This window comes from Pseudopipra pipra, chromosome 1 (assembly GCF_036250125.1).
Source record: "Pseudopipra pipra isolate bDixPip1 chromosome 1, bDixPip1.hap1, whole genome shotgun sequence".
NCBI classification, from domain to species: domain Eukaryota; kingdom Metazoa; phylum Chordata; class Aves; order Passeriformes; family Pipridae; genus Pseudopipra; species Pseudopipra pipra.
In genome coordinates, this window is record NC_087549.1 from 151413603 (window position 1) to 151436643 (window position 23041).

General features: G+C 48.0%; 2 protein-coding genes across 3 annotated transcripts in view; one reads left to right on the top strand and one right to left on the bottom strand.

The window, feature by feature from the left end:
• The window catches only part of PLCD1 (phospholipase C delta 1), a 52866-nt gene extending 40738 nt beyond the window's left edge, over nucleotides 1-12128 (top strand). For both annotated transcript variants that reach the window (XM_064639197.1, XM_064639190.1), the window contains exons 9-15: nucleotides 2974-3135; nucleotides 4560-4716; nucleotides 5039-5155; nucleotides 6932-7110; nucleotides 7652-7784; nucleotides 10106-10255; nucleotides 10571-12128. In XM_064639197.1, coding sequence (XP_064495267.1) covers nucleotides 2974-3135; nucleotides 4560-4716; nucleotides 5039-5155; nucleotides 6932-7110; nucleotides 7652-7784; nucleotides 10106-10255; nucleotides 10571-10662 — 990 coding nt within the window. In that variant the 3' untranslated portion in view covers nucleotides 10663-12128. The remainder of the gene's footprint in view (nucleotides 1-2973; nucleotides 3136-4559; nucleotides 4717-5038; nucleotides 5156-6931; nucleotides 7111-7651; nucleotides 7785-10105; nucleotides 10256-10570) is intronic.
• Nucleotides 12129-14352: 2224 nt separating this feature from the next.
• Nucleotides 14353-23041, bottom strand: part of VILL (villin like) — a 37156-nt gene continuing 28467 nt past the window's right edge. Inside the window, exons 14-20 of the mRNA XM_064639177.1 lie at nucleotides 22694-22873; nucleotides 21596-21741; nucleotides 20752-20896; nucleotides 19967-20155; nucleotides 18008-18076; nucleotides 16873-17130; nucleotides 14353-15599 (exon numbers count right to left, since the gene is read on the bottom strand). Coding sequence (XP_064495247.1) covers nucleotides 15486-15599; nucleotides 16873-17130; nucleotides 18008-18076; nucleotides 19967-20155; nucleotides 20752-20896; nucleotides 21596-21741; nucleotides 22694-22873 — 1101 coding nt within the window. The 3' untranslated portion in view covers nucleotides 14353-15485. The remainder of the gene's footprint in view (nucleotides 15600-16872; nucleotides 17131-18007; nucleotides 18077-19966; nucleotides 20156-20751; nucleotides 20897-21595; nucleotides 21742-22693; nucleotides 22874-23041) is intronic.

Below are 23041 nucleotides of genomic sequence, written 5' to 3' on the forward strand. Positions count from 1 at the left end.
AAATAAGACAGTGCCATTTACAGGGAATGTGAAAAAGGGCAAGAGTTGCATTTATTCCAGCAACCACTCCACTGCACGTTCTCAGTGGAATCCAGTGTCCTTGTACCCTTTTCTTAGGTTGTACTCAACCTTGGGCTTGCCAGACACAGTTGGAATAGCTTTATGGTCTACTTGGAGAATATTTATTGAGTATTTCAGCTAATGCTTCCTCCTAAGACAAGGGATCTGCTCAACAGAGCTGAACTGATGAGCTGAGTGTCTTTTGCCTCAGGCTAGAAATACTTAATATTACATGGAGGGGAACCAAGAGAAATGAAGCAAAGGCATGTGTGTGTTTGTGTCTGTGTGCGTCAGCTTATTTAAAACCTTATTAAAGAAGATAAACTCAGATTTGGGACTTTGCTTCATAGCACCCATATTAATTGAAGGAAGACTGGCAGCTTCTGCAGGATGGATTCAGTGCAGTGCTACTATAAAATAGCACCTTTTTCATGGAATGGGAATGAAAATACTCTGTTTTGGGGTGAATCTCACCTCCTGTTGTGGACCAATAAGCAAATACATCTCCTCTGAGTTAGGTGGCACATGGGCTGCTCTCCCCTGTAGGCACAGTGGGAATTACCTGCCTAGGGGGATACAGTGGGGAGGAACCAGTGTCCCTGTGCCCATGGGGAGCATCTGCAGCATATCCAAGGTTTCCCAGAATAACCACAGGCTAGACAGGATAACAGCAGCCCTGGCACAGGGTGTGTTGAGGATGGTGGAGGCTGTGTTCCTCTGCCTTTGCTGCTGATGTTATTCAGCCTTGTAGGATGAGTCTGTACCAGAAATCACACCTCCCATTTGCTGTCCTGAATGGCATAAGCTTAAAAAGCTTGATTACCTACTGATAATTAAGAATCAAGATATCTGCCCCGAATTCCTTATCCTTGTTCTCTACTAGTCGTGACATAAGGTGGTAATGTTTCTTATGGGTCATTAGAAAGCAAAGGCAAATAATATGTATGAAGTATCAGGATAGTACCTGCAGCCTGCAAAGGACGAGAGGGACTGCCCTCAGACCCTCCTTACTGTCCCCAGTGCAATCCTTCCAGAATTATCCATTCCAAGTGTTGACTAGAGCCTAAAAACTGACACAGAACTGGATTTTGTTGTGGAAGAAGAGTGTAAAGCTGGATGTTGAGGCAGGAGGGTGGGAAGAGTCATGGGAGCAGCAGACTGAAGTGAGAGTCTGAAGATGAGCCGACTCATCTCCCAGCCATGGATGTAAAGAAGCAGGTCACAGCTCTGCCTGGAAGAGGGATGAGAGCTGGGAGGATGGTCTGGGGATGGGAAGGACAATACTGCCATGCTCTGACTGCTCCTTTGGACCTTTTATTCCAAATAACTGGTACATTCCTTCCATCTGCTTTTGAGTGTAGCTTTTGAGTGACAGGGAAAGTACCCCAGTGTAAACAGAACATTTGTGGTAGCTGAATAAAAATGCTCTTGGCTGCTGCCTCAGATGTCAGTGTCAAATTTCTGCTCCAACCAAGCTTCATCCATGGCTTCACTGGGTGGTGAGGAGTTGGGCTGGTCTCTATAAAGATGTGGTGCGATTTTCTTGCACCCACAAAGGGTGCAAAGGGGGGGAAATTGTGTCCTTTGAAAATGCCTGTGTTGCTTTATAAAAGGTCCTTGGTTTTCCAAAGTCCTGTCATTTGAGTGTGGTGATGTTTGCTGCTTTTGCTGTTGTGGAAAAGACAAATACAGGGTCTTGTTGAGGAAAGGGGAATGTGCTACACAGACTGAGGGACTGTATTGGCTAATTCCAAGATTGATTTTTTCTGGAATAACTAGCACACTCCAAAGCCAGGAGTATCAAACACATCCAGGTGGCAGCAAATCTCCTGCTGACTTCTCTGGGAGCTGCAGGGTCTCATGGTGCTCCTGATTTTAAGGCATAACCTGCTCACTTAGAGATTGCCCTCAGACACCCTTCTCAGTACTTCTCCCTGCTGCCAGCATTGCTGCTGTCTGGTTTGGGCTCAAATTCATCCCTCTCCAGCCTCCAGCCTTCTTCCCACAAGAGATACTTCAGTGGTGTGGTGGTCTGGGAGTGACTATGACCTGCTGGTGTGTTCATTCACCTGAGGGTTTTATGTGAACCTTGAAAGAGGCTGGAGAGAATTGATCAGCACAAGGGATGTGCTCCTTGGATTCACTCAGCAGCCAGCTGTGTTACACTGGCACGTGCTGCTGGTTGTGATCAGTGTTGTACTGTGGCAGCAGTCACAGGAGAAGCTGTTTGCAGAAGAGGAGGTGTCATTGGAAAGGGTCTGGGAACTCTTCCTTAGGCTGTCAGCATCCTAAGGCTTCACCTGCAAAATCCTTACCTATTAAAATTCCATGTCTGCTGTGCATGAAACACCTGTCCAGAACTTAACGGACCTCTCTCCCCATTAAAATATCTGCTGGAACAGAGGGCTGAACTGCTTCAGTCCCTGCTTGGATCTCATAAAGTTTCCCAGACTGTGCTTGTAAACATACATTGTGTTTATAACCATACATTGCTGACTATGGGGTAGATTAAATAGCAGGCCATACAGAGGGGCAGAAACAGTGCCACAAAGAGCTCCCATGAGCCCTGACCTCCAAGCTTGACCCTGTTTGCTGAGCCACATTCAGTCTTGGAAAAAAAAAAAGTATATTTTGATTGCCTTTAACTGCACAACTGTTTTAGTTGTCTAGTTGAGGGGATGGTCAGCTCTATTTCAGAGTGGGCATTCTGGGGTATTCAGACTCATGGCTTGAGGTCTCAGAGGCTGGGCAGAGCCTCAGTGAAGAAACAGACTTATTTTTACCTGTATCTATGGATAATAACCACTGACTGATGCAGCTCTAAAAGGTCCTGGTTGCAGCTGAGGAGCTTCTTCAGGGTGGACTAGAACCTTTTCTACTCACCAGCTATTTTTTCCCCTTTTCCTTGTGCAGCAATTGAAAGGGAAGATCCTTGTGAAAGGCAAGAAGCTGAGCAGGCAGGAGGACCCCACAAATGGGAACAACAACCTGGAGGCTGAGGATGTCTCTGATGAAGATGAAGCAGCTGAAATTGAAGATGAATCTGTGAAGACTGAAGTACAGCAGAAGGGGAAGGTAAGTAAGAGAAGTAACAATGCTGGAAAGGGGCAGATCTGGAGAGACAGAAAAGCTTTAAACCTTTGCCTATTGCAGAGGGCTCTGAAGTCCTTTATCAGGAAATCCCATCTTGTTAGCCTGTCCCATGACTCATGCTGGGAAGCCACTTTTTAGGTGGATTTTGTACTGTGCCTAAAGAAATAAAAAAGGAAAAGCCATTGAAATATACTTCTAATATGTTCCCAGCTAAGACAGTTCTCAGTGTGGTTTCAGCTGCTCAGCTGGGGATTTGTACGTGTGAATTGTTGAAATTGCTGGAGCTGAGGATCCTGGTGCTTGCTCAGCTTAATGATCTCTGTCCCAGGCACAAACAGAGATTGCAGAGCCAGCCAAGCACGAAGGTTGGCTTCTTCCTCTAAAATGAGGCCAGAGGACCCTGCAGCTGGTACAGACCATGTAGCATTTATGGAGGCAGTGGAAGGGCACATGTTCAATCTGTCTGCCTGATTTCCAGAAATCTGTTTGTTATGGGACCGTCGTGACTTCGTTTGGTGCCTTTCTAGTCACATTTTGGGATGTACCTGCACCCTCATGGTCTGTGTGTTTCTGACCTGGAGGAGGGAGGGAGGGAAGAGCTATGGATTTGTGGGGAAGGGGTGGCCAGTTCCTACAGCAATTTGTATGACTATTTCTGGGGAGAAAATGCTGGCCTTTACACCAGTGTTTTGCTCCCTCGTGTGAGGACATTCAGTTTCCAGACTGCAGGTCCTTGTGAAGGCCATATCCCTTGGGGAGCAGGCTCAGAGGTGACACAGTCTCCACTGATGGCAAAGCTGGCTCTGGGTCTGGTCTGGTCTGTGCTTCCCCTGGCTGATTTGCTCCCTCTTCAAGGGTCTTACTTCTTTCTCTGAACTGTGTAAAATAATGTGCATGATTTTGAAGTCTGTCCCTTTCTTTTCTTGCCTCTGATGGGAGCTGGTGGTTCTCACTTCATCCTTACACTAATGAATGTGGCTGTGGAGTAGGAGGCATCAAAGCACTGTGAGAACTTTCTCGTTTGAGAGGGGAAAAAAAAGCCCAAGCTCTGTGGAGGCCAAAACATCCTTCTCTTCCCCTTATTCCTAGGTTTGAATGCTTGGGACCAGGACAGTACAGAAAAGGCATTGCTAGGGCTCTGTTACAAAGTTTAGCACCTGGAGACAGACATTGGTGCTGAAATACAAGTGATCATGCAGAGAGCAGCAGGGAGGGTATCACACCAACAAAGAGAGAATCCTTTTCCACCCCCTCTCTCCATAGGGACGCCACTGAGTGTTGGAAGTGTGCATCCTTTCCCTGTGAAGACAGTGGAGAAGGGAAGCCCCAGGGGTCCTAGAGAAAACACAACTATTACTTTTGGCTGCAGAAACTCCCTGCAAACCTCTTGCTCTCCTGTTTTTCAGAGTGATACTTTGAAGCTGGCCAAGGAGCTGTCAGACACAGTTGTCTACTGCAAGAGTGTCCATTTTGAAGGCTTTGATGACCCGAGCCATCCTCGGGCTTTCTACGAGATGTCATCATTCTCAGAGAGCAAAGCTCTGAAACTGGCCCAGGAGTCTGGTATGTGTGTTCTGCCCTGACAAAAGGCCATCCTCTGTCCCAGTCCCCCAGAAAAGGACAGCTAGTGGTGGTTAAGCATGAGGAAATGGTGTTCTGGAAGACATGGGTTATGATCTCTTTGGTCATCATGTCACTGAGAAACAGAGGGAAAAACTTACTATCATGGAGGCTGTTACCAAGAAAGGCATTTATACAGGTAGTTCCCATTCAGCCAGACTTGATAGGCAGAGGAGGAGGATACACAGCAGCATCAAGAAGAGATAAAAGTAGCCCCCATCACTGAAAGGTCCGTTTTCTTCTTTTTTTTTTTTTTTTTCTATAGGAACCAGTTTTGTTCATCACAACATCAGGCACCTGAGCCGGATCTACCCTGCAGGCTGGAGGACAGACTCTTCCAACTACAACCCCGTGGACTTGTGGAATGTTGGCTGCCAGATTGGTGGGTGCAGCTGGGAGGTTGGAGAGGGTCAGGCTGACTAAGTCACAGATGAACTGTCTGTGGAGGGGCTTCAGTTGAGGTGGATGTGCAATCTCAAGCCTTTTGCAGCCATTGCTCAGTGACTTTCCATAGACATTTTCTGGCTCACCACAAGTCCATTAGGAGAGTCTTTCCTGCACATTAGTGTGCATGTCCCTGCAATTTCACTGTTAGTGGAGTTGCTGCCATTTCACAAAGGAAGAGGGAGCCAGGAGTGAAGAGTCACTTGCTGGAAGATGTGCTGAAAATCTCTGGCAGAGCTGTAAACCAAACTCAGCTCTCTTGAGCCCTTCAGCAAGGCTGTAACCATAAGGGCCAAGCCATGTCCTGAGCTGTTCCCTGTAGTCAGAGCAGCTCATCATAAATACTCCCAGGGGGCTGAGGCCTCTGACAGTGTGTTTATAACTTAGAGATTCGATGAAAATGAAAGACCCAGTGCCTGTCAAGTGAATTCTGTTGTAGCTCTCACCCAGGAAACCTGGTGCAGTGGTAAATGGGCAGGCTGGTGATGGCATGCTTGGCTCTCTTGGATGTTGGAGGTGTCCCAGTTGTGGCCCATCCAGACAAGAGAAGCTGCAGGTGTAGGGCACCCTGGCCTCCAGCTGTGTAGACCCACATGGACTGGATGTGCCTGGCAGCATTTGAACTTGGTGGGTCCTGCAGGCCCCATGGGGGCACAGATGGCACCCATTGGCCCATCTGACCTTCAGGAGAGTCTTTGAGAGGCAGCATCAGTTCCCTTGGGGTACAGTAAGGCCAGACCTGCATGCCTTATCTGACCTGAATGCAGTATTTGGGCACTCTAAATTAGATTTTTCAGAAGACCTGAGTACTTGCAGCTTCCAGTAAAACCAGTACACTGTAGTTACCAAAGTCTTGCTGCAGGTGGAAAAATAAAGGAGTGCCTTAAAATGCTTTTGGCCTTCAGGTATGACAGGGTGTGAAGGACCCAGCACCAGGATAAATTGCTGTGTCTTAAGAGATGTCTTAGATGTCACTAAAGAAGTTAAAATCATCCTTGAGAAATCAACAGAGCACTGAGGAGCTGCTGGGGTCTGTGTGGTGTTAGTGAGACTGTTCACAGAGACTGTTCCAGATTTGACATCAATGCTTTTAAAAAAGATATCGACAAATTGGGGAAGAATACAAGAAATCTGCCCGGTGTTAGGACACCAGTGAGGCTTGATCTATTTTGGGTAGGAGACAATAAAGAGGTGATTTAATCGCGGCTGCTGTACTCCTACCTGAGGAGTTCAGAGTGTGAGGAGCTCTCTGGTCTAACCAACAGAGGCATCAATGCCCCTCAGGATGGCAAATGAAAATAGGCAGATCTGGGCTGGAAAGGAGGTTTTATAATGAGGCTGAGTAGCCAGAGAAATGATCCGAGAAGGATTTTCTGGCTTCACTGCAGGAGAGAACTCCTTCAGCATAGAAATGAGGAGGTTTATCTAAAAGATGCAGTTGCTCAACTAGGTGGCATAAATTCCATGCAGGACACTTTTTGATCCTGCAGAAAGCAGAATGGCTGTAATGGCTCCTCTCCTCTCTATCATCTCTGAATGCAAGAAATCCTCAGGGGCAGCAGGCTGTGAGGGTGAAAGTTTATCCCTGCTCTTTGAAGCGTGGAAAATCCAATGTTTATGTCCATGAAGTGCAACTTCATGTGAACAGAATTAGTATGAAAAGTTTCCCATTGATTTGTCTGAGAGTCGCTGAATTTATTTATTTATGTTGCAGTTGCCCTGAATTTCCAGACAGCAGGCACAGAAATGGATGTCTACCAGGGTCGGTTCCAGGACAATGGGTTTTCTGGGTATGTCTTAAAGCCGGAATTCCTCCGGGATGAGCAAACCAAATTCAATCCAAAATCCATCACAGAAGGAACATGGGGGACAAAGAAGAAGCTCCTGCTTAAAGTAAGAATAGAAGTCGGGAATCGTCTCAGTAGCATCCACCTTCGGGGGGGCGTGTAGGCTGTACCTTCTCCTTCTTCTGGTCCCACCTGGGCAATGTTGTCGTAACCCTACTGATTTCCCACCTCTGGGGTCTCTCATGGACTTTGATCCTCCAGGGACCCACTCATGTGTTTAGTGTTGGGCAGTAGAAGAGGTTAATGACAATATTTACTGTCGTTACAGAGACGTACAGGCAGACGTGCAATCAACAGTCACCTCTGCTGTTCCCAAGTGTCACCTGATCACTGTGGGGACAGTTAGAAAAGCTGCCTGTCCCCCAGCCAGCTGGCTGGGCTGGAGCAGTGTTCCTTAGGTGCTTTGGCTCATGACAGCTTCCTCTGAAGGATGTCACAGCACCGGCTCTGAAAAAGCAGCACCGGCTCTGAAAGAGCAGCACCAGCTTGTCACAGCAGATCCTGTGCTCCCGGAGAAGGAGAGGGAAATTTCCAGGGAGCCCCCTCTCCTGATGAGTTCCTAACCTCTTTCTCTGTTTCCTCCTCAGATCATCTCTGGTCAGCAGCTGCCCAAGGTGAACAAAAGCAAAAACTCCATTGTTGATCCCAAGGTGACGATAGAGATCCATGGTGTCCAACAGGATAACAACAAGAAACAGACCAAAGTCATTGAAAACAATGGTAAGGGGTTTTCTTCCGAGCTGTGCTCCCATGGATAGTAACTCTTCCATGTCATGTAGCAGAGTGTTCCTTGCCAAGGCTGCTGCCCTGTGACCAGATCTGCCCAGGTTGCATGCAAGCCAGCCCACACTAAGCAGATACATGAGGTGCTGTTGGACTTTGAGAGGTTCTTCCCTCTCTTCTCTCTCTAAGACATTTGGAGACAGAAATTCCCTGTAAAACGACATCAGCCATATTGAGTTGTTTGAGGCTGGGTGCCAGGTTTGCAGAGCTAGAGCTTTGGAAGTGCTCTTTACCTCCACAGAGTTGGGTTTGACCTGGGCTGCAGGGGGTCCCACCACGATATTCCCAGAGAAGACTTCTTGTGGGGCTGATTTTATCCTGAAAGTGTCACAACGTCATGAAAGATTGAGGTTGCATGGGACTTTGGATGTGTCTGTTCCAGCCCCTGCCTAAAGCAGGACCATACTCAAAGTTTACTCAAGTTGCTCAGGATATTGCCTGGATGAATTTTGAATATCTCAAAAGATGGAGGACCATTTCAAGTGTGGCTGTGACTTCCCTCTGTGCAGGGAGGGTCTGAACATTATGGCCTCCTGCACTAACACACACACACACACATTCTGATTTTCTGCCTGGAGTAAGAGCCAAATGCTAGAAAGCTGATGCAGATTTTCCTCCCTGCAAACAATGTTTCCCTTTTCCTTTTTCCTGTTTGAGTAAATCTGGCCTGGCTCCTAAAGCTCACGGCCATTTCCGTCACCTACAATAATTCTTATAGCCTGTCAAGTGAAAGTTGTGTAGGGAACATTTCAGAACTGCCAGGCCTTTTCCTCAGGGCTGCTCAGCATTCCCAGTCCTGTGACCAGCCCTTGGCTGGCTGGAGTAATACTGGAATGATGGTGGAGTGATACTGGAGGGAGTGTTGCCCAGTGGAAAGTGAGTCAAACAATGAAAACATCCATGTTGGAAAGAGGCAGCTGCAGAGAGGGGTTTGCATTTCATAGGCTGAGGTTTCAGATGTGTGATCACACTTCAACAGCTCACCTGGTTTGATGTTTACAGCTGGACTCGATGGTCTTAAAGGTCTTTTCCAACCTGAATGATTCTATTATTCTGTGTTGTTGGGACTGAAGCAGGGGCTGTGGGACAGATCGGGACACAGCATGATCAGGACACAGACCATGGAGCTCAAGAGGCTGTAGGAACCTGCTGGCTCAGCATCTCTATCTTACTGTGGCTCTGAGATGGGTTGAGAATCCCCCACAGATTCCACTAGAGTGAAGCCTACTGTCCCGGGGCCAGTGACTCTCCCTCAGCTTTCATGATTTCTGCTCCCATGGGATGAGCAACACTTTGTTCAGCAACAGTTTTTTTTCCCCAAGGATGAAGAGTCTGGAGCAGATGTGTTTTGTGTGAACAGTCCAGTTGATTTAATCATAGAAGGGTCCAAATAAAGTACACCAATGCAGCACAGGTATTGTGCTATGGCACAGTCCCCAGGCCCCTCTCAGCACCTCCAGGGCCAGCTGAAAGATCCCTGTCTCCTACTGAATCCCCCACAAACCCTTCATGACCAGCAGGGATGTTTTGCTGTCCTTGGTCTCTGCTCTGCACAGGCTCTGCCTGATGGCAGCAGGTTGTCCACAGAATGTCCTCTCCTCCTGTTTGCTTCTGGGGAGTGGTTTGTTGGAACTGCACCTCCTGTGACCTGGAGAGAGAGCACTGAGCTTGCTCTCCACCTCTTATCTGATGAGATGGTCTTGGTTTTGTTTGCTTTGAGTCTGGACCACATGATCCTTATCAGACTTGATGATGGTTTCTGTAATCAGACACTCCTCTTTAACCTTTCTTGCAGACAGGGGAAATGAGGCACGGGGTGGTGGTTAGATGGGTGTATCTCAAGAAGCTGGAGAGGCTTAAGGCCTCAGGAGTCTGTCACAACACAAAGACAGAGCTCTCCTCTCTGCTTTCCCCTGGTTTAGGGCTGTAAAAATATACAATTGGTCCAATGGCAAGCAAAGACATCCATGTACCCGATGGTATATGGAGCAGAGCTGAGTTCCCCTCCCTCCTGCTCCTCACTGCCTTCTGGGACAATGGTGCTGAGGTCTGCAGCAAGCAGCCTGAGCTGAAGGATTTATTAATACCAGGGAGCAAATGAGTATTGGAGCTGGGAACAAGGCTCTTGGCACCTCCTAAGACCCCTGGCCTGGGTCAGATTAGGTTGGCTTTCAGGCAGAGTCTCCACTGATTTGCAACACCTCTGACCACCATCCTTACCTGCCAGCATCTCTGATATCCTTGTCTGTGTTGTCCAGGCTTTAACCCGAAATGGGACGAAGAGTTTACATTTGACATAGAGATCCCTGCACTCGCCCTGGTCCGGTTTGTGGTGGAAGACTTTGACATGTCGACCAAGAACGACTTCATCGGGCAGTACACCCTTCCCTTCACGAGCCTGAAGCAAGGTAAGGCCCTGCTCCCTGTTCCTCACCACCACTGAACCCTTCGGGAAGTTCCAGTGTCCTGAGTGTTCCAGATTCATCATACCTCAGGTCAGAACAGATTGTTTGGGCAGCTGATAACACTGTCTCTAGGGAAGGGGCCCCTTGTCCCCAGTGGCTTTGGGCATATCAAAGCCTCTTGGATCTGCCTGTTCTGTGGGATACTGGGAGCAAAACACTCTGAGAAAGGGAGATGTTTTTGCAGGGTCCTGGCAAATGTCAGCAAATGTTTTTCCAGCTGGACAAAAGGCCACTTTCCATCTGTGCCTCTGCTTCCAGGTTATCGCCACATCCATCTTCTAACCAAGAACGGAGACCCGTACTCCTCCTCCACCCTCTTTGTGTACATCAATATCCAGGACTGTGATTAGCAGCTCGGCTCCTTCAGGGCACAGTGAACCTCGTTACAGACCTGGAAGGAATTCAGTGTGTGAACTCTGCCAATGTCAGGGTCCTGCCAATCCCCAGCACCTTCCCTGGAGCAGCACACGGTGCTCTGTAGGACCCCGATGTGAAACAGCCATCGACCTTCTCCCTTCTGCGTGCTGGAAACATCCCACTGCTGCTGTTGAGATGAATCCTTTTGTACCTGTTCGACCAACCCAGCTGTGTTTTTAGTTCACTTTATTTAGATTTTTTTAATGTTGCTTTTAGCGAGAGGATAGAGACTCCTTTTTAGTGAAGTACAGCTCTTGGGTTGGGTTCAGTCAGACATCTGGACAAAACACCCAACATCTGTGCCAGAAGAAAAGTCCACCATTGGCACTGCAATCAGTGGACAGGCGCCAGGTGACTTCTTGCAGCTGCAGGTGTCAGCCATCTTTCACCATATGAAGTCTTAAATGGGGACACGATTCCCCCCTTCCCTGTTACAGATTAAAAAAGAAAGCTGCACTACAAAGGCCCGTGTTATGTAACTCGGCTTTCCTTTTGTGTTGTAATGAAAAATACATGAACACTACCCTGCCTGTGTGCCTGGCTCCCAGCCAGGCTGCTTTGCATTCAAAGCCTGGCTCTCACCCTGTGAAGGAGAAAGGAGCTGCTGAGTGGCAGATTTCCCTCTAACCCAAAGTGAAACCCCACTCAAAAGGGACCTCAGAGAACACCTTTGCCTGTGACACGTAGAAACACACTCGACTGACAGTAGGGATTTTTTTTTTTTAATGCAATAAAACTGTGTGTTTTTATAGAAAAATGTCATTTTTTAAACACAGAGGAAGTGGCAGTGGATGCTGTAAATGTTATCCGGTCCCAGTTGCACTGTAGAGGTAACCCAGCACAAACACACAGAGGTGTTTTGAACAGCAACTCAGTATTTATGGCAACGAGTGATTTTTTTTTTTCTTCCAGTAGAACTACAGAGCTAAGGGAATATTGTTGAAATGAAATAATATATATTTTGAAATGCCAGCTATGTTACTAACAATGTGTTAGACTATTAAAAGTTTAAAAAAATTCTGGAAGAGTCCAGTTAGTTGTCACTATTTGCCTCTTTGTCCTACTTGAATGCAGCACACATGAATTTGGAGATAGATCTGCTTAATTTCTTAAGTTATCAGGCTTTCTGGGGTTTTCAGTCCCTGGTGGTGGAGAGGACGGGCTGATACCAAAAATGTTAATGTCTTTTTAAACCTACTCCAGTCAACTTATTTTTTGAGTCCAAAATAGCCTGGATTTAGTGATCCTTGGGCCTGCTGTGAAGCTGGGTTTCTTTTACTCCTCTGTGGAGTTTGTTATGCTTCAGTAATCATTGCTGGACACATTGATTTTTCCTCTTCACTACAATATTGTGAGATGTTGTAAACTGTTGCCAAATTAAATGTGAATTATATCCACACCTCAAAGGCTCGTATTGCGTTAACAGCCAGTGGGTGGGAGAGTCCAGGAGTGGAGAGGCCAGAGAGGCAGAGCAGAGTGTCCTGCAGGGACATGGGCTCTCTCAACTCACCTCTGGGATGGGGGCATGTTGTTGGAGGCACATTTGAAGGCCAGGGCTGGAGCCAGGCCTTGACTCCTGCCCAGGGACAGACGGTGTTCACAGTCCCTGCTCTCAGTGTGCTCTCAGCATTTCGTTTTAAGGAGCAGTGGGATAAAAAGCATGGACAAAGGACACCCAGGACTGCCCTGTGCCACTCAGGGAGCTTGCACCATGCAGTGGGAGAGCAGGCGTGGTCAGAAATGTTCCTGCCCCCCTCCCTTGTGTCAGCACCAGCTCTCGTGGGGCAGGTTAGAAAGAGATTCTTCCCTGTGAGGATGGCAAGGGACTTGTACAGGTTTCCCAGAGGAGTTGTGGATGCCCCATCCCTGGAAATGTTCAAGGCTGGGGTGGATGGGGCTTGGAGCAAACTGGGATAGTGGAAGGTGTCCCTGCCCATGGCAGGGGGGTTGGAACTGGATGATCTTTAAGGTCCCTCCCAACCCAAACCATTCTGTGATTGTTACTCTGTGAAGTCATATCAACCCACTGGGTTGGCTGCAAACACATTATTTGCATTTTTTGGGTTGCAGGATTAGATTTCAGTTGGATTATTTGAGTTAAAGCCCTCACTTGCCTGCTGTGGCCAGCAATAGGAAAGTGGGGGAGAGGGTGTTGGGAGAGGTGTGGGGGCAGGACCACACCATCCAGGGCCTGGGTGGGCTTAGGTGGATCACAGAGAGACTAGGTTTTCCTCTGCCTGTTGCACACTTAAATGAAGTCAGGCAAGATCCATGGGAAGAGAAAACATCCCTCATCAGGTAGGAACAGTTGGGGGAAAATACTGGAACCAGACGGGAACGTAGCTGAGATGAAGATGGGATGGAGCAGAGCACGATGGACAATTCTATGAGGTCTCCTTCCCAAAAGGAAGGGATGTGGTCCATGTCATTATCAAGGAACCTCATCTCTGAGCATATTAGAAAGTGTTGGAGCCCCACTGTAGGGAGCTTTGAGGAAAAGAGCAGCAGAAACAGGTCATGGCCCACCAGATGCCACAGCAAAAGCAGCAAACGGTGTGAAAAGGAGGATGTGGGTGAGAATCTTTCCTTTAGAAATCAGAGGCAGAGAGTAAAAACCACTCTGCCATGAGAAGAGAAGAACAGCAGTAGTTTCCATCAGGCCCAAGTGTCAGATGGATCTATGATCTGTAAAATCCCATGCAGGTTTCCTACTGCTGGCAGGAGCGCTCCGCTCGTGTTGGTGGGCATTGTGGCTGCAGGAATTAAAGCAATTTGTAGCACACTGACCTAATCTCCCTAATCTGACTATATTTTGGCTGCTCTTCATTTGATTGTGTGAAGCTCGTTAGGCCCACAGTCGGGGCTGGTAGGTGGCACTCCTGCAACTTATTGAGGAGCACATGCAATTCCTTAATTTAGGAGCTGGCAGGAGCGTGGCACAGCGGGGTGAGGCAAATATTGCTGCTTCCAGCAGTGGCAGTGGAGGCTGAAACATGGATAATGTGCACTGATTGCACCTCATGTGAGCACAACAGGAGCAACCACACAGGTAATTCGGCTGATTTGTGTCTCTGCTTGGTGCTTAACTTACTCTGCACAGGCAGTTTCAATGGGTTTTGGGCAGAACCCTCAAGCAGAAATGGGCAAAAGTGGTGGCAGGAACACAGAGGTAATGATGGGGTTGGGGCTTATATGAAGTAACTGCCAATTCTTAAACACAGAGGTCTGTCCAGAAGACCCCATCACCTGGAGGTTCCGGCTCCAGCCCAACCAGATGGTGACACTTCAGTGCAATGGTCCTGGGTTTTAAGAGCTCTTTGCTCCTCCTCAATGAGGAGCCTGCAGCTCCTCAGCTCCATCCCCACACCCCCGCAGCAGGGGTGGGCAGTCAGGCACTGCTGCTCATGGGCAACGGGAGGCTTCAGGAGAAGGCACGGGCATGGGGAGACAAACTGTCCTGGGTGTGGTGTCTGGGAACAGAAGGGGCCACACTTCCTCAGTTCTTTTCTTTTCAAAAAAATCCAGAATTCCATTGATGATCAGGTGTCTGAAGGATCTGTAGCACTGCAGAGCTTTTATCTACTGCCATCCTACCCCACACGCTGATCAAGGACACTTAAAAGTGCTGCTGCTGGATGTTTATTTGGAATCACTGGTCAGGCTGGAAATGGAGTAAAGCTGCAAAACCACACTGTCTGAGTTTTTAAACAGGTGTTTCTTCCTTTAGGTTACAGTTGTATCCCTTAATCACTGATCACTCTCACATTTCCTGTCGCCCTCCCTAGTCAGAGACCACAGTGTGGACCAGGCACCCCTCAGCCCCACGGGCATCACAGGGATGGAGCCCTGATAAAACCTTGAGCAGGACATGCTCTGCCTCAGGATGTACCCAAAACCCTCCTGGCTTCCTCAAGCCTCTGGTCTTTGGGCAGGTGGACTCTCACATTCACCTGGCTGTGCTCAGGGAGGCCAGGTGAGATTGCAGATGCTGTCTGAATGAGGAAAAAGTAGATAGAGTCTTGCATGGCAGACAAAATCAGCATTTGTGCCTAGCCCTTGAAATAGATCAGCTAATAAATATATTTGTAATAAGTGCTTTTTTTTCCAAACCAGGTTCCCATGTGTTTTACCTGCCCTGGGGTATCTACGCTTGTTAGTCTACAACTGATTCTTGCTGTTCTTTGGTGGGTAGTTTTTCTACAAGGTGAGAAGGGGAAGAACTGTCTGGTGTCACTCCATGGACTACTCCATTGGACATCTGGCTACTCCATTACCTTTTTCCCAGCCTCGAGGCTCCCCCCTCTATCCTCTTAGGGCTTCCCCCTCCTTTCCCCACCCAGCATTTACACAGCAGCTGCAAATGGCCTTTGTCTTGCCTAATTTTAAACTTCTACAAACGAAGGGATATCATGACCTTGTGCACGTGGCGATTTGCAAAAGGGAAACGAAAGAAGAGGCTACAATACAGTTGTGTGGCACACACTTGTCTTCGTGGCTATCAGCAATAAAGTGCCAGGAAGAGGCAAAAACATCCTGCCAAGCTGTTCCAGCAAAAGGTTTCGCCTCCTGGGATTCTGGGTTTGCAGGAAGGAGCCATCCCCTGAGCAGTGGCTGCTGGGATAACTGCCTTGGAGCTGGGCCTGGTTGGGACGTTGGGTTGGGTTCGCTGAGCAAATGCCTGCACTTCTTCCCTGCAGCTCCTAAGAGGGCGAGGGTTGGTCCCAGAGTCACTGGATGCTGGATGGCCCCTGTGGTCTCAGAAGAGTCCACACTGTTTCTTCTCGTTCTGCTGCTTCCATTTGGGCATCTGGTAGAACTCCTCCTTGGACTTCCCAAAGATATCGTGGAAATCGGCATCGGAGAGATAGAACTGCAGCGGGAGGAGAGAGCAAGGAGAGGTCAGCTTTGGCTTTTGCAGAGGCTGGGACACCTCCATAGGCTGCATCCCTTCCTCACCATGCCAGTGCTGACCTCTGACTCCAGGCCAGCAGCTCCTGTCCAGCTGCCTGTTCTTGTGCTGGGAAGTGGAACATCCCAGCAACTGTTCCTCATCCCACTTCCCAAAGCACCAGGGGAATAAAAGCCCACCAGCCCAAAGGGATGCTCTGGTTTTCAGCATTTAGCATGCTTGTGGCTGGAATTCAGTCCCTGCTAATCATTCTGTGGCCAGGACAATTTACGGTCCATCAGAGAAGTTCTGCTGGCCAAAGTTTTAGTGATTCACAGTGAATCACTAAAATTCTATTGGAAACGTTCACTCCCATTGCTGGAAAGACAGATGGGTTGCAGATAGCAGGGTCATCAGGAATACCAAGAAAGACCCTGTGGGAAGTGGAGGCTGAGTTTTTTCCTGGCATTTTGGGCAGAAGAAAGAGCTCATCTACAGCCCAGCTGTAGATTTGTGTCTCTGACTGTGGGTGTTGGGCAAGACATGGGTCAAACATGGGTTGCAGGAAGTAGAGGGAAATAACCCTGTGTCTCTCCCATCAGCTTGCTTGGACCCAGCTACAGACATTGCCAAAATCCTCGGGCTGATCGAAAATCTGAGATGTGTCATTTCTCCTGAAATTGCAAATTGCTGAGATGCAAGGTTTCTGACAAAAAAAAAAAAAGTTAAAAAAAAAAAAAGAAAGAAGAGGAAAAATATCCCTGCTGGAAGGAGTTTCAAATGAAAACATTCACCTGCAGCCCTAGCAAAATGCAAATCCTGGCTTCATTCTCAGCTGTGTCAGCTTGTCCCACAGGAATCCTACTTTAGATTCCTCCAAGGACAGAGCAAAACAACCCTACCAGAAGAAAGCATTTTATATTTTCTTTTTTAAAAAAATTGCTATTTAAAATTCATTTTTGGGCCATAAAAAATAGAATTACTTCATTTTAGGGTAAAACCACCACAAGGTGTCCCTGTCCACAGCAGGGAGGTTGGAACTAGGGGATCTTTAAGGTCCCTTCCAACCCAGGCCATTCTATGAGTCTGTGAATTTCCTCTCATGTGAAGCTCCTCCTTTTGATGAGATCTGTGTGTCCAGCCAGTATCTCCTTGAGTCTGAAGCAGGACTTTTTATTCTAAAGTACTGCTACACTTATCCAACGAGTAAACTCCAGGTTAAGCTACAAAGGCGTCAAACCAGCAATGCTGTCACCTCTTTTCTAGTGGGATCCACACCCTCTGGAAGTTCATCCACCGTCCTGTTCATCAGCACCTCTCGGGAGTAAACTCCTTCACCATTGGGCATCAGGGAAGGGCTGCTGTTGCTGTTGTAGTTGCTGCTGTTGCTGTAGCTGTTGCTGTCACTGTGGTTGAAGTGGGATTTATACTCCGAGGAAGCATTTGGATTGCTTGAACTGGCCAAGCTGGTCACGCTGAGGGTCCTCTTGTTCAGGCTGATGTTGTTAAGGTCCTGCCAAACGGAGGAAAACATGTCAAGACAAGATGCTCTGGCAGAGCAAGTTGGGGATTATCCCAGGATATTTCTCTCCGTTAGGGTTGTGGGGAACTATTTCTGGCACAGACTATCTGTAGCTCCAAAGCAGCGAGGAGAAAGGCCCAACTAAAGCATTAGTCCAGCACCTCCACAAATGCTACACCTTGATGTTAGGACTGCTAAAAGCACACACTAATGAGAGCTCTTAGAAATAGCTGAGGATACTTACAGCAGTCTCATTCTTCTCAAGATAACATCAGGGAAAGGTACATGTGGGAGGACAGAAGGTGAGATTAGATGTCTACCATGTCTGAAACCTCAAAACTACCTGCATACCCGTCCTTGATGGGCCATCTCTCCTCATCCAAACCTGCCACTTCCTTCCAGCCTTCATCCTGGCCGTGCCCAGGGAAGAACTGCCCCATGTGACAATTGCATTTGGGACTGCTGGGACCTCATTTCCTCTGTGCTTTGGAGGATACTCCACTGGGCTATGCCCTTCTTGACCAGGGGGCCCTTACCTGAGGTCTCAGGGGCTCCACCACTGCCAGCTACTCACACAACACTTCACTGCCCACTCTTACAGCTGCACACACCTGTATTTGTTCTGCATTAAAGCAGCTGGGCAATGTTCTGCTCACAGATGCCTCCGGACAGGTCTGGAAAAGGCCCAGGAGGTCTGGGCGTATTTATGTGTTATTTATCACATCTCCATCTGCTTTACCACAGAGGTGCACAGTTCTGATCCTGGCGGCCTGAGGTCCCCATCCCTGCTCTGACCCTGATGTCCTCTCCTTCCTGAGAGCGGGCTGGGGGACGTGGTGGTGCTCCAGGTGTTCCCAACACAACTCACCACTTTGATCTCAGATATAGCCGACACGTCTCCCAAGCTGTTCTTCATCTCCTCATAGGACTTGCCATCCTAAAGGGAAAGAGAGTTGTAGGAAGCATGGGCTGCCTTTAGCCCATCCTCCTGGTCTCTAACAGGGTCAGGAGATGACGAATTTTAAAGTCCAGAGGTGCTCACTGAGGTGGCAGCTCTGCAAACCTCAGTCCCTGGACTCAGGAGACTATGTCAGGGCCTGAGCTTTCCCTTGAAAACAAAGAAACAAACGGACTTTAGCCTTTGCAGCTTTACAATAACAGGTGAAAACAGGAAATTTAAAAGGGTTTAGACAGCAGAGGGCAAATGAAGAGAAATCATATTTACGGCTGGGTTTAAATCTCTTACATTTTAAATGAATCTTGCAATGCGTGAAAATTAGGGATCAAATGTTATTCCTTTTTTTCCCCTTCCTTGAATCATTTATCTAAATCAACGGATTTTTCAAAGCCTCAGTCCCTGACTTTTTATAATTCGATGCCGTGTGTTATGAGCTACCTGGTATTTATTGGAAAAAAAAAAAGGAATATACTGGATATATTGGCAAAGCTCATGACTGTGTTTTCCTAAGCAGCCAGGAGATGTCAGTTCTTAACAGAATCATCCAACAAAGTTTCCCAACAAGAACAAACAACATGAACACATGGACTGCAGAGAAAACAGATTTAGACCCAAAACTGAGCAATGAACATACACCAGATGTTTCTGGGATGTCAACAGTTTGGATGACTTGTCTGTAGTTGCTGAAGCTGCCTACAGGGGATATTTTTAGAGGCACATATTTTATGAGCTGCATCCTTGTTTTTCAGCAGTTCCTCAGAAAGAAAAGAACACCAACAAACCAAATCCACAAGTTTTGACCTTTGTTCTAAGCATCAGCATTGTTTTAAGGGTCATTGCTCTGGGAGTTGCTTTCTTATCTGTGCAGATCCAGCTGTCAAGACAGGCTCTCTACTACCACTAAGAAAGAAGATGCAAACCCAGATGCAGGAAATAAAATATCCCTGTAAGAGTTTTCCTGCAGTATGAAGTCCTGGGGGCCTCCATACCGTCCCAGTGCATCGCTCCTTCCTCTCACCAGCCAGGGTCCTGGTGAGGCTTTAAGCACGGGCCACATGAGCAAATCCCTGCTCCACATTATGCTCCTAAAATTATTTGAAGCCCATGTGTCTGAAAGAGGAGAGAAAGTACTCTTTTTTTAATTCCCAGGCATCTCCTGGGGCAGGTTGCCATTTCTATGTAGCAAAGAGCTGGTATTTGTACATCAGGGTTTGAGAGGAAGGCTCATGTGTAGGGACCAAGGGTGACCTTGCTCAGGAGCTCCTGGGCTGTGATGGGCATTCCACAAACCTGAACATGAGACCTGTCTGCTCACATCTTTCATTTCACCACAATTTGCCCTTAAAGCTGGGTCATAAATTTTACTCTGTGGCTGCATTTTGAGAAATGAACATTTTTTTCCCCAATTTTCTTTATGATGGGGGGGGAAGCTTCTGTCTTCACTCTGAACTTAATTTTAACACTCACAGCCCTGACCCCTTTTTGGCCAAAATCACAAACATGATTTGGAACATGATCTTTTTTTAAATAAAAATGTGAATATTGTGAATTCAGGCACACATATCTGAAAAAGCCTCAGTTTCACCAAACGGGTACTTTTTGCCGATGAAGGGGCAGGAGAAGCCGCTCAGGAGCCAGGAACCTGCTGCTCAGGCACCAGGAACTCGTGTCTCTGCCCATGGTGGGGGGGCTTGGAACTAGGTGAGTTTAAGGTCCTTTCCAACCCAAGCCATTCTGTGACTCTGTGAAGCTCAGGACATGTCCTAGTGAGGTTTCACTCCCTGTGTCATACATCCACTGAGAAGAATGCCCTTTAAGCACTGCTGAGCCCATGTGCACGGGCACCACAGGGCTTTTCCAGCAACTTACGCTCCATTTGTAGGGGTCCCAAGCGTTGAACCACCCTGTGAAGTTGAGGGGTTCGTAGCCCTGCTTCACCAGGATTATCGGGGTTGCCAAGTCTCTCCCTGCCGGATGGGTCTTCAGATACTCCTTAGCTGAGGCAATGGCCTCCTTCCTCTCGTATTCGTTGGAGGCTTTGCCAACCCAAAGGAAAATCTGCAAGGAGAGAAGGTGCTGGAGCTCAGTGAGTCCTTGAGACCTGCGCAGATAGGGTTGTTTGCTCTCCCCTGCCAATGGCAGCAGAGATAAGATTGGAAACGTGCTTTCCCAATAGTCCCTTGTGACTTTGATTCCAGATTTAATTCCAGCCAAGAAAGATTTTGCTTCTGAGACGGGCACAAAGCATAAATATTTCAGGTAACAGCTCTGGCGTGTTTCAAGGTAGCTGAACCCTGTCCTTCCATAGATCCACTTCAGAAAGAAAACTCCTGGAGACAGCTTTCCATAGCCTAAAGCAAGTCATCATCACAGGTGCTGGGAAGTGAGGGGGAGTGTTTTTGGGTGCCACCTCCTTGTATAAGCTGGAAAAGACCAGAGCAGGTCCATCTCTTCTCACCTTGGAGGAAGGCATGGACCAAGTGTCTCAGTTTTCACTTTTCTGAAAGAGGTCTGGCAATGCTGCCTCCCTCACCTCTGCTGTCCCTGGGTGAGAAGGACCTTGGTTTCACACTGAGTGATGGATTCAAACCAATTAAAACCATAACCTGTTTGAAAATACATCTGGGGAGAAGGGGAGGGCGACCTGTGCTGACCTCTTCCCATGTGTCCAGCAGCATGACATCATCTTCATCCAGGTCCTCCTGGCAGAAGCCCACCACCTCTGTCATGATGAACCGGCCCGTCTGGTTGGAGCACTCGAAGAGGCGAGGCTGGTAGTGTGTGATCTGCTCTTGGAACCTTCCTCATGCATGGCAGGGGAAGAAAAACCGAGAGAGATGGAAATTTTTCCCTCTTGGCCTCCTGCAGGGCCCTGATGCTACTTGGCGTGGCCTTGGAGGAAGGGGCGGAACATTGCAACAGCCATCTGAGGTCCTGAAAGTCAGGTCTCAAGGGGATTCTTGGACCATTTTAATGATTTTTAAAGGTTAACTGTTTTTCCACCCAAAGAGGGCAAAAGCAGAGCCCTTGTCTCATTGTGGAGATGAACCTGATGTCAGGTGAAACCCACATCAGATCACCTGGTTGCAAAGGAACCCATCACCTGCCCAGAAGGCTGGAGAAATCCAGGTTGTTCAGAGGCAGGCTTTAGTCTCATGAATCTTCTGGGGCTTCTCCAATGATGGCTGGAAATGGAGCATGTGGTTCCTGTAGCCCTTATGATGAGATATGGGGTGGGTTTACTGTGGGGAAAGGAGGATGTAGCACATCCTTGTCTGCAGGGTTTGGATCTACAGCTCCTACTACACAGAAGGCCTGAACCAAAATCTAGGGAAGAGTCATCTCAGTGTGGTTTCTGACCAAGCTTTTGGTGATATTCTGACCTTGTGCTCCCTTTAGTGAGGACACAGTATCAAAGTACTCACTTTCCTGCCAAGTTTTGATCCCTGGCTTAAAGTTCCCTGGCGAGGCCCAGAGGAACAAGCAGGTCACTATTACCTCTTTTCACTGGCATAAGGTGCTTTGCCTCCCAGAGCTTCCCAGAACTCTGCTGGCTCTTGTCCTTCCAAAATGGTGTGCTTGTCCCGTCTGGAAACGATGTCAGCTACCATCTTTGCCATCTCCCGCTCATCTCCGCTGCATCCCTGTGTGCAGAATGTAAGATTGAGGTGGAATTAGGGTCAGACTGGCAAAACTTTTCTGTGGGGAAAAGCTGGCTTGGTCCTCTGGAGAGTTTTAGACCTGCTTGAAAGCTTTTGAACTGGTCACTCAGAACCCATTTCTAGTCCTTGAAGGGACATTCAGTGCAGCCTAAAGCAAAAGTCACAAAATGCCAAAATGGTTTTTGTTGGAAAGTACCTTAAAGATCATCTTGTTCCCACCCCCTGCCAGAGGCAGGGACACCTTTCACTAGACCAGGTTGCTCATATCCCCCTCCAACCTGGCCTTGAACACCTCCAGGGATGGGGCAGCCACAACTGCTCTGAGCAACCTTTCTGCTTCAGTTTGATCCACCACCTCATCCTGAAACGTGTGACTAAACCAGGATAAATGAACATCCTGGCTTATTTCTTACAGTTGGAAAATCTGGGGTGATTTATTCATCTGAAAGTTGTATGAACATCTAAGTTAAGGTGAGGTGAACCGCAACATAGATTGTTTTTGTAGAGAAGGCTGTGTTCCTGCTGATCTTCCACAGATGGAGCCTCTGGAGCCTCCTGGGTGCACCTTTCTCATAGAACCACAGAATCACTAAGGTCAGAAAAGACCTCCACGATCATCAAGTCCAACCATCAATCCAAAACCACCGTATTCACCACTAAACCATGTCCTTATATGCCGCATCCATATATTTTTTTTAATACTTCCAGGGATGGTAACTCCACCACTTCCCTGTCAACCCCTTTTGTGAAGAAGTTTCTCATAATATCTAATCTAAACCTTCCCTGATGCAACTCAAGGAGGCCATTTCTCCAATCCTTGGCCACCTGCCCAAGGGTTCACTTCCACAACTCAGTGGAGGGAGGAGACTCAAGCCCCACATCAGCAATTTCAGATTTCCTTCAGCCATCTCCCCTGGTGTCTCTGCAGCCTCACCTTCCCACACCACAGGTAGCAGACTTGGCTGGTGGTCAGCAGGAAGACATCGTTGGAGTTGAGGGAGGAGGCTCTGGCTGGCACCTCTGTGGCCTTTGTGTTCACCTCATCCGTGCCCCTCACCTGGAAGAGGCGGATCACTGGCTCGGGAGCGCTTTTCTGAGCCCGGCTGGTCCCACCCTGCAGGGGAACAGAGGGAAGGATGGTGCTGGGAAGTGAGGAGGACACACAGATCCAGGGTGCCACTGATTCAATGAAGGCTTTTGTGCTCACAGCCCTTCCTCACTGCTGCAATGATGGATCATGCTCCTGTGAGGAAATCCAAACACATTCTGGTCCCAGGTCAGA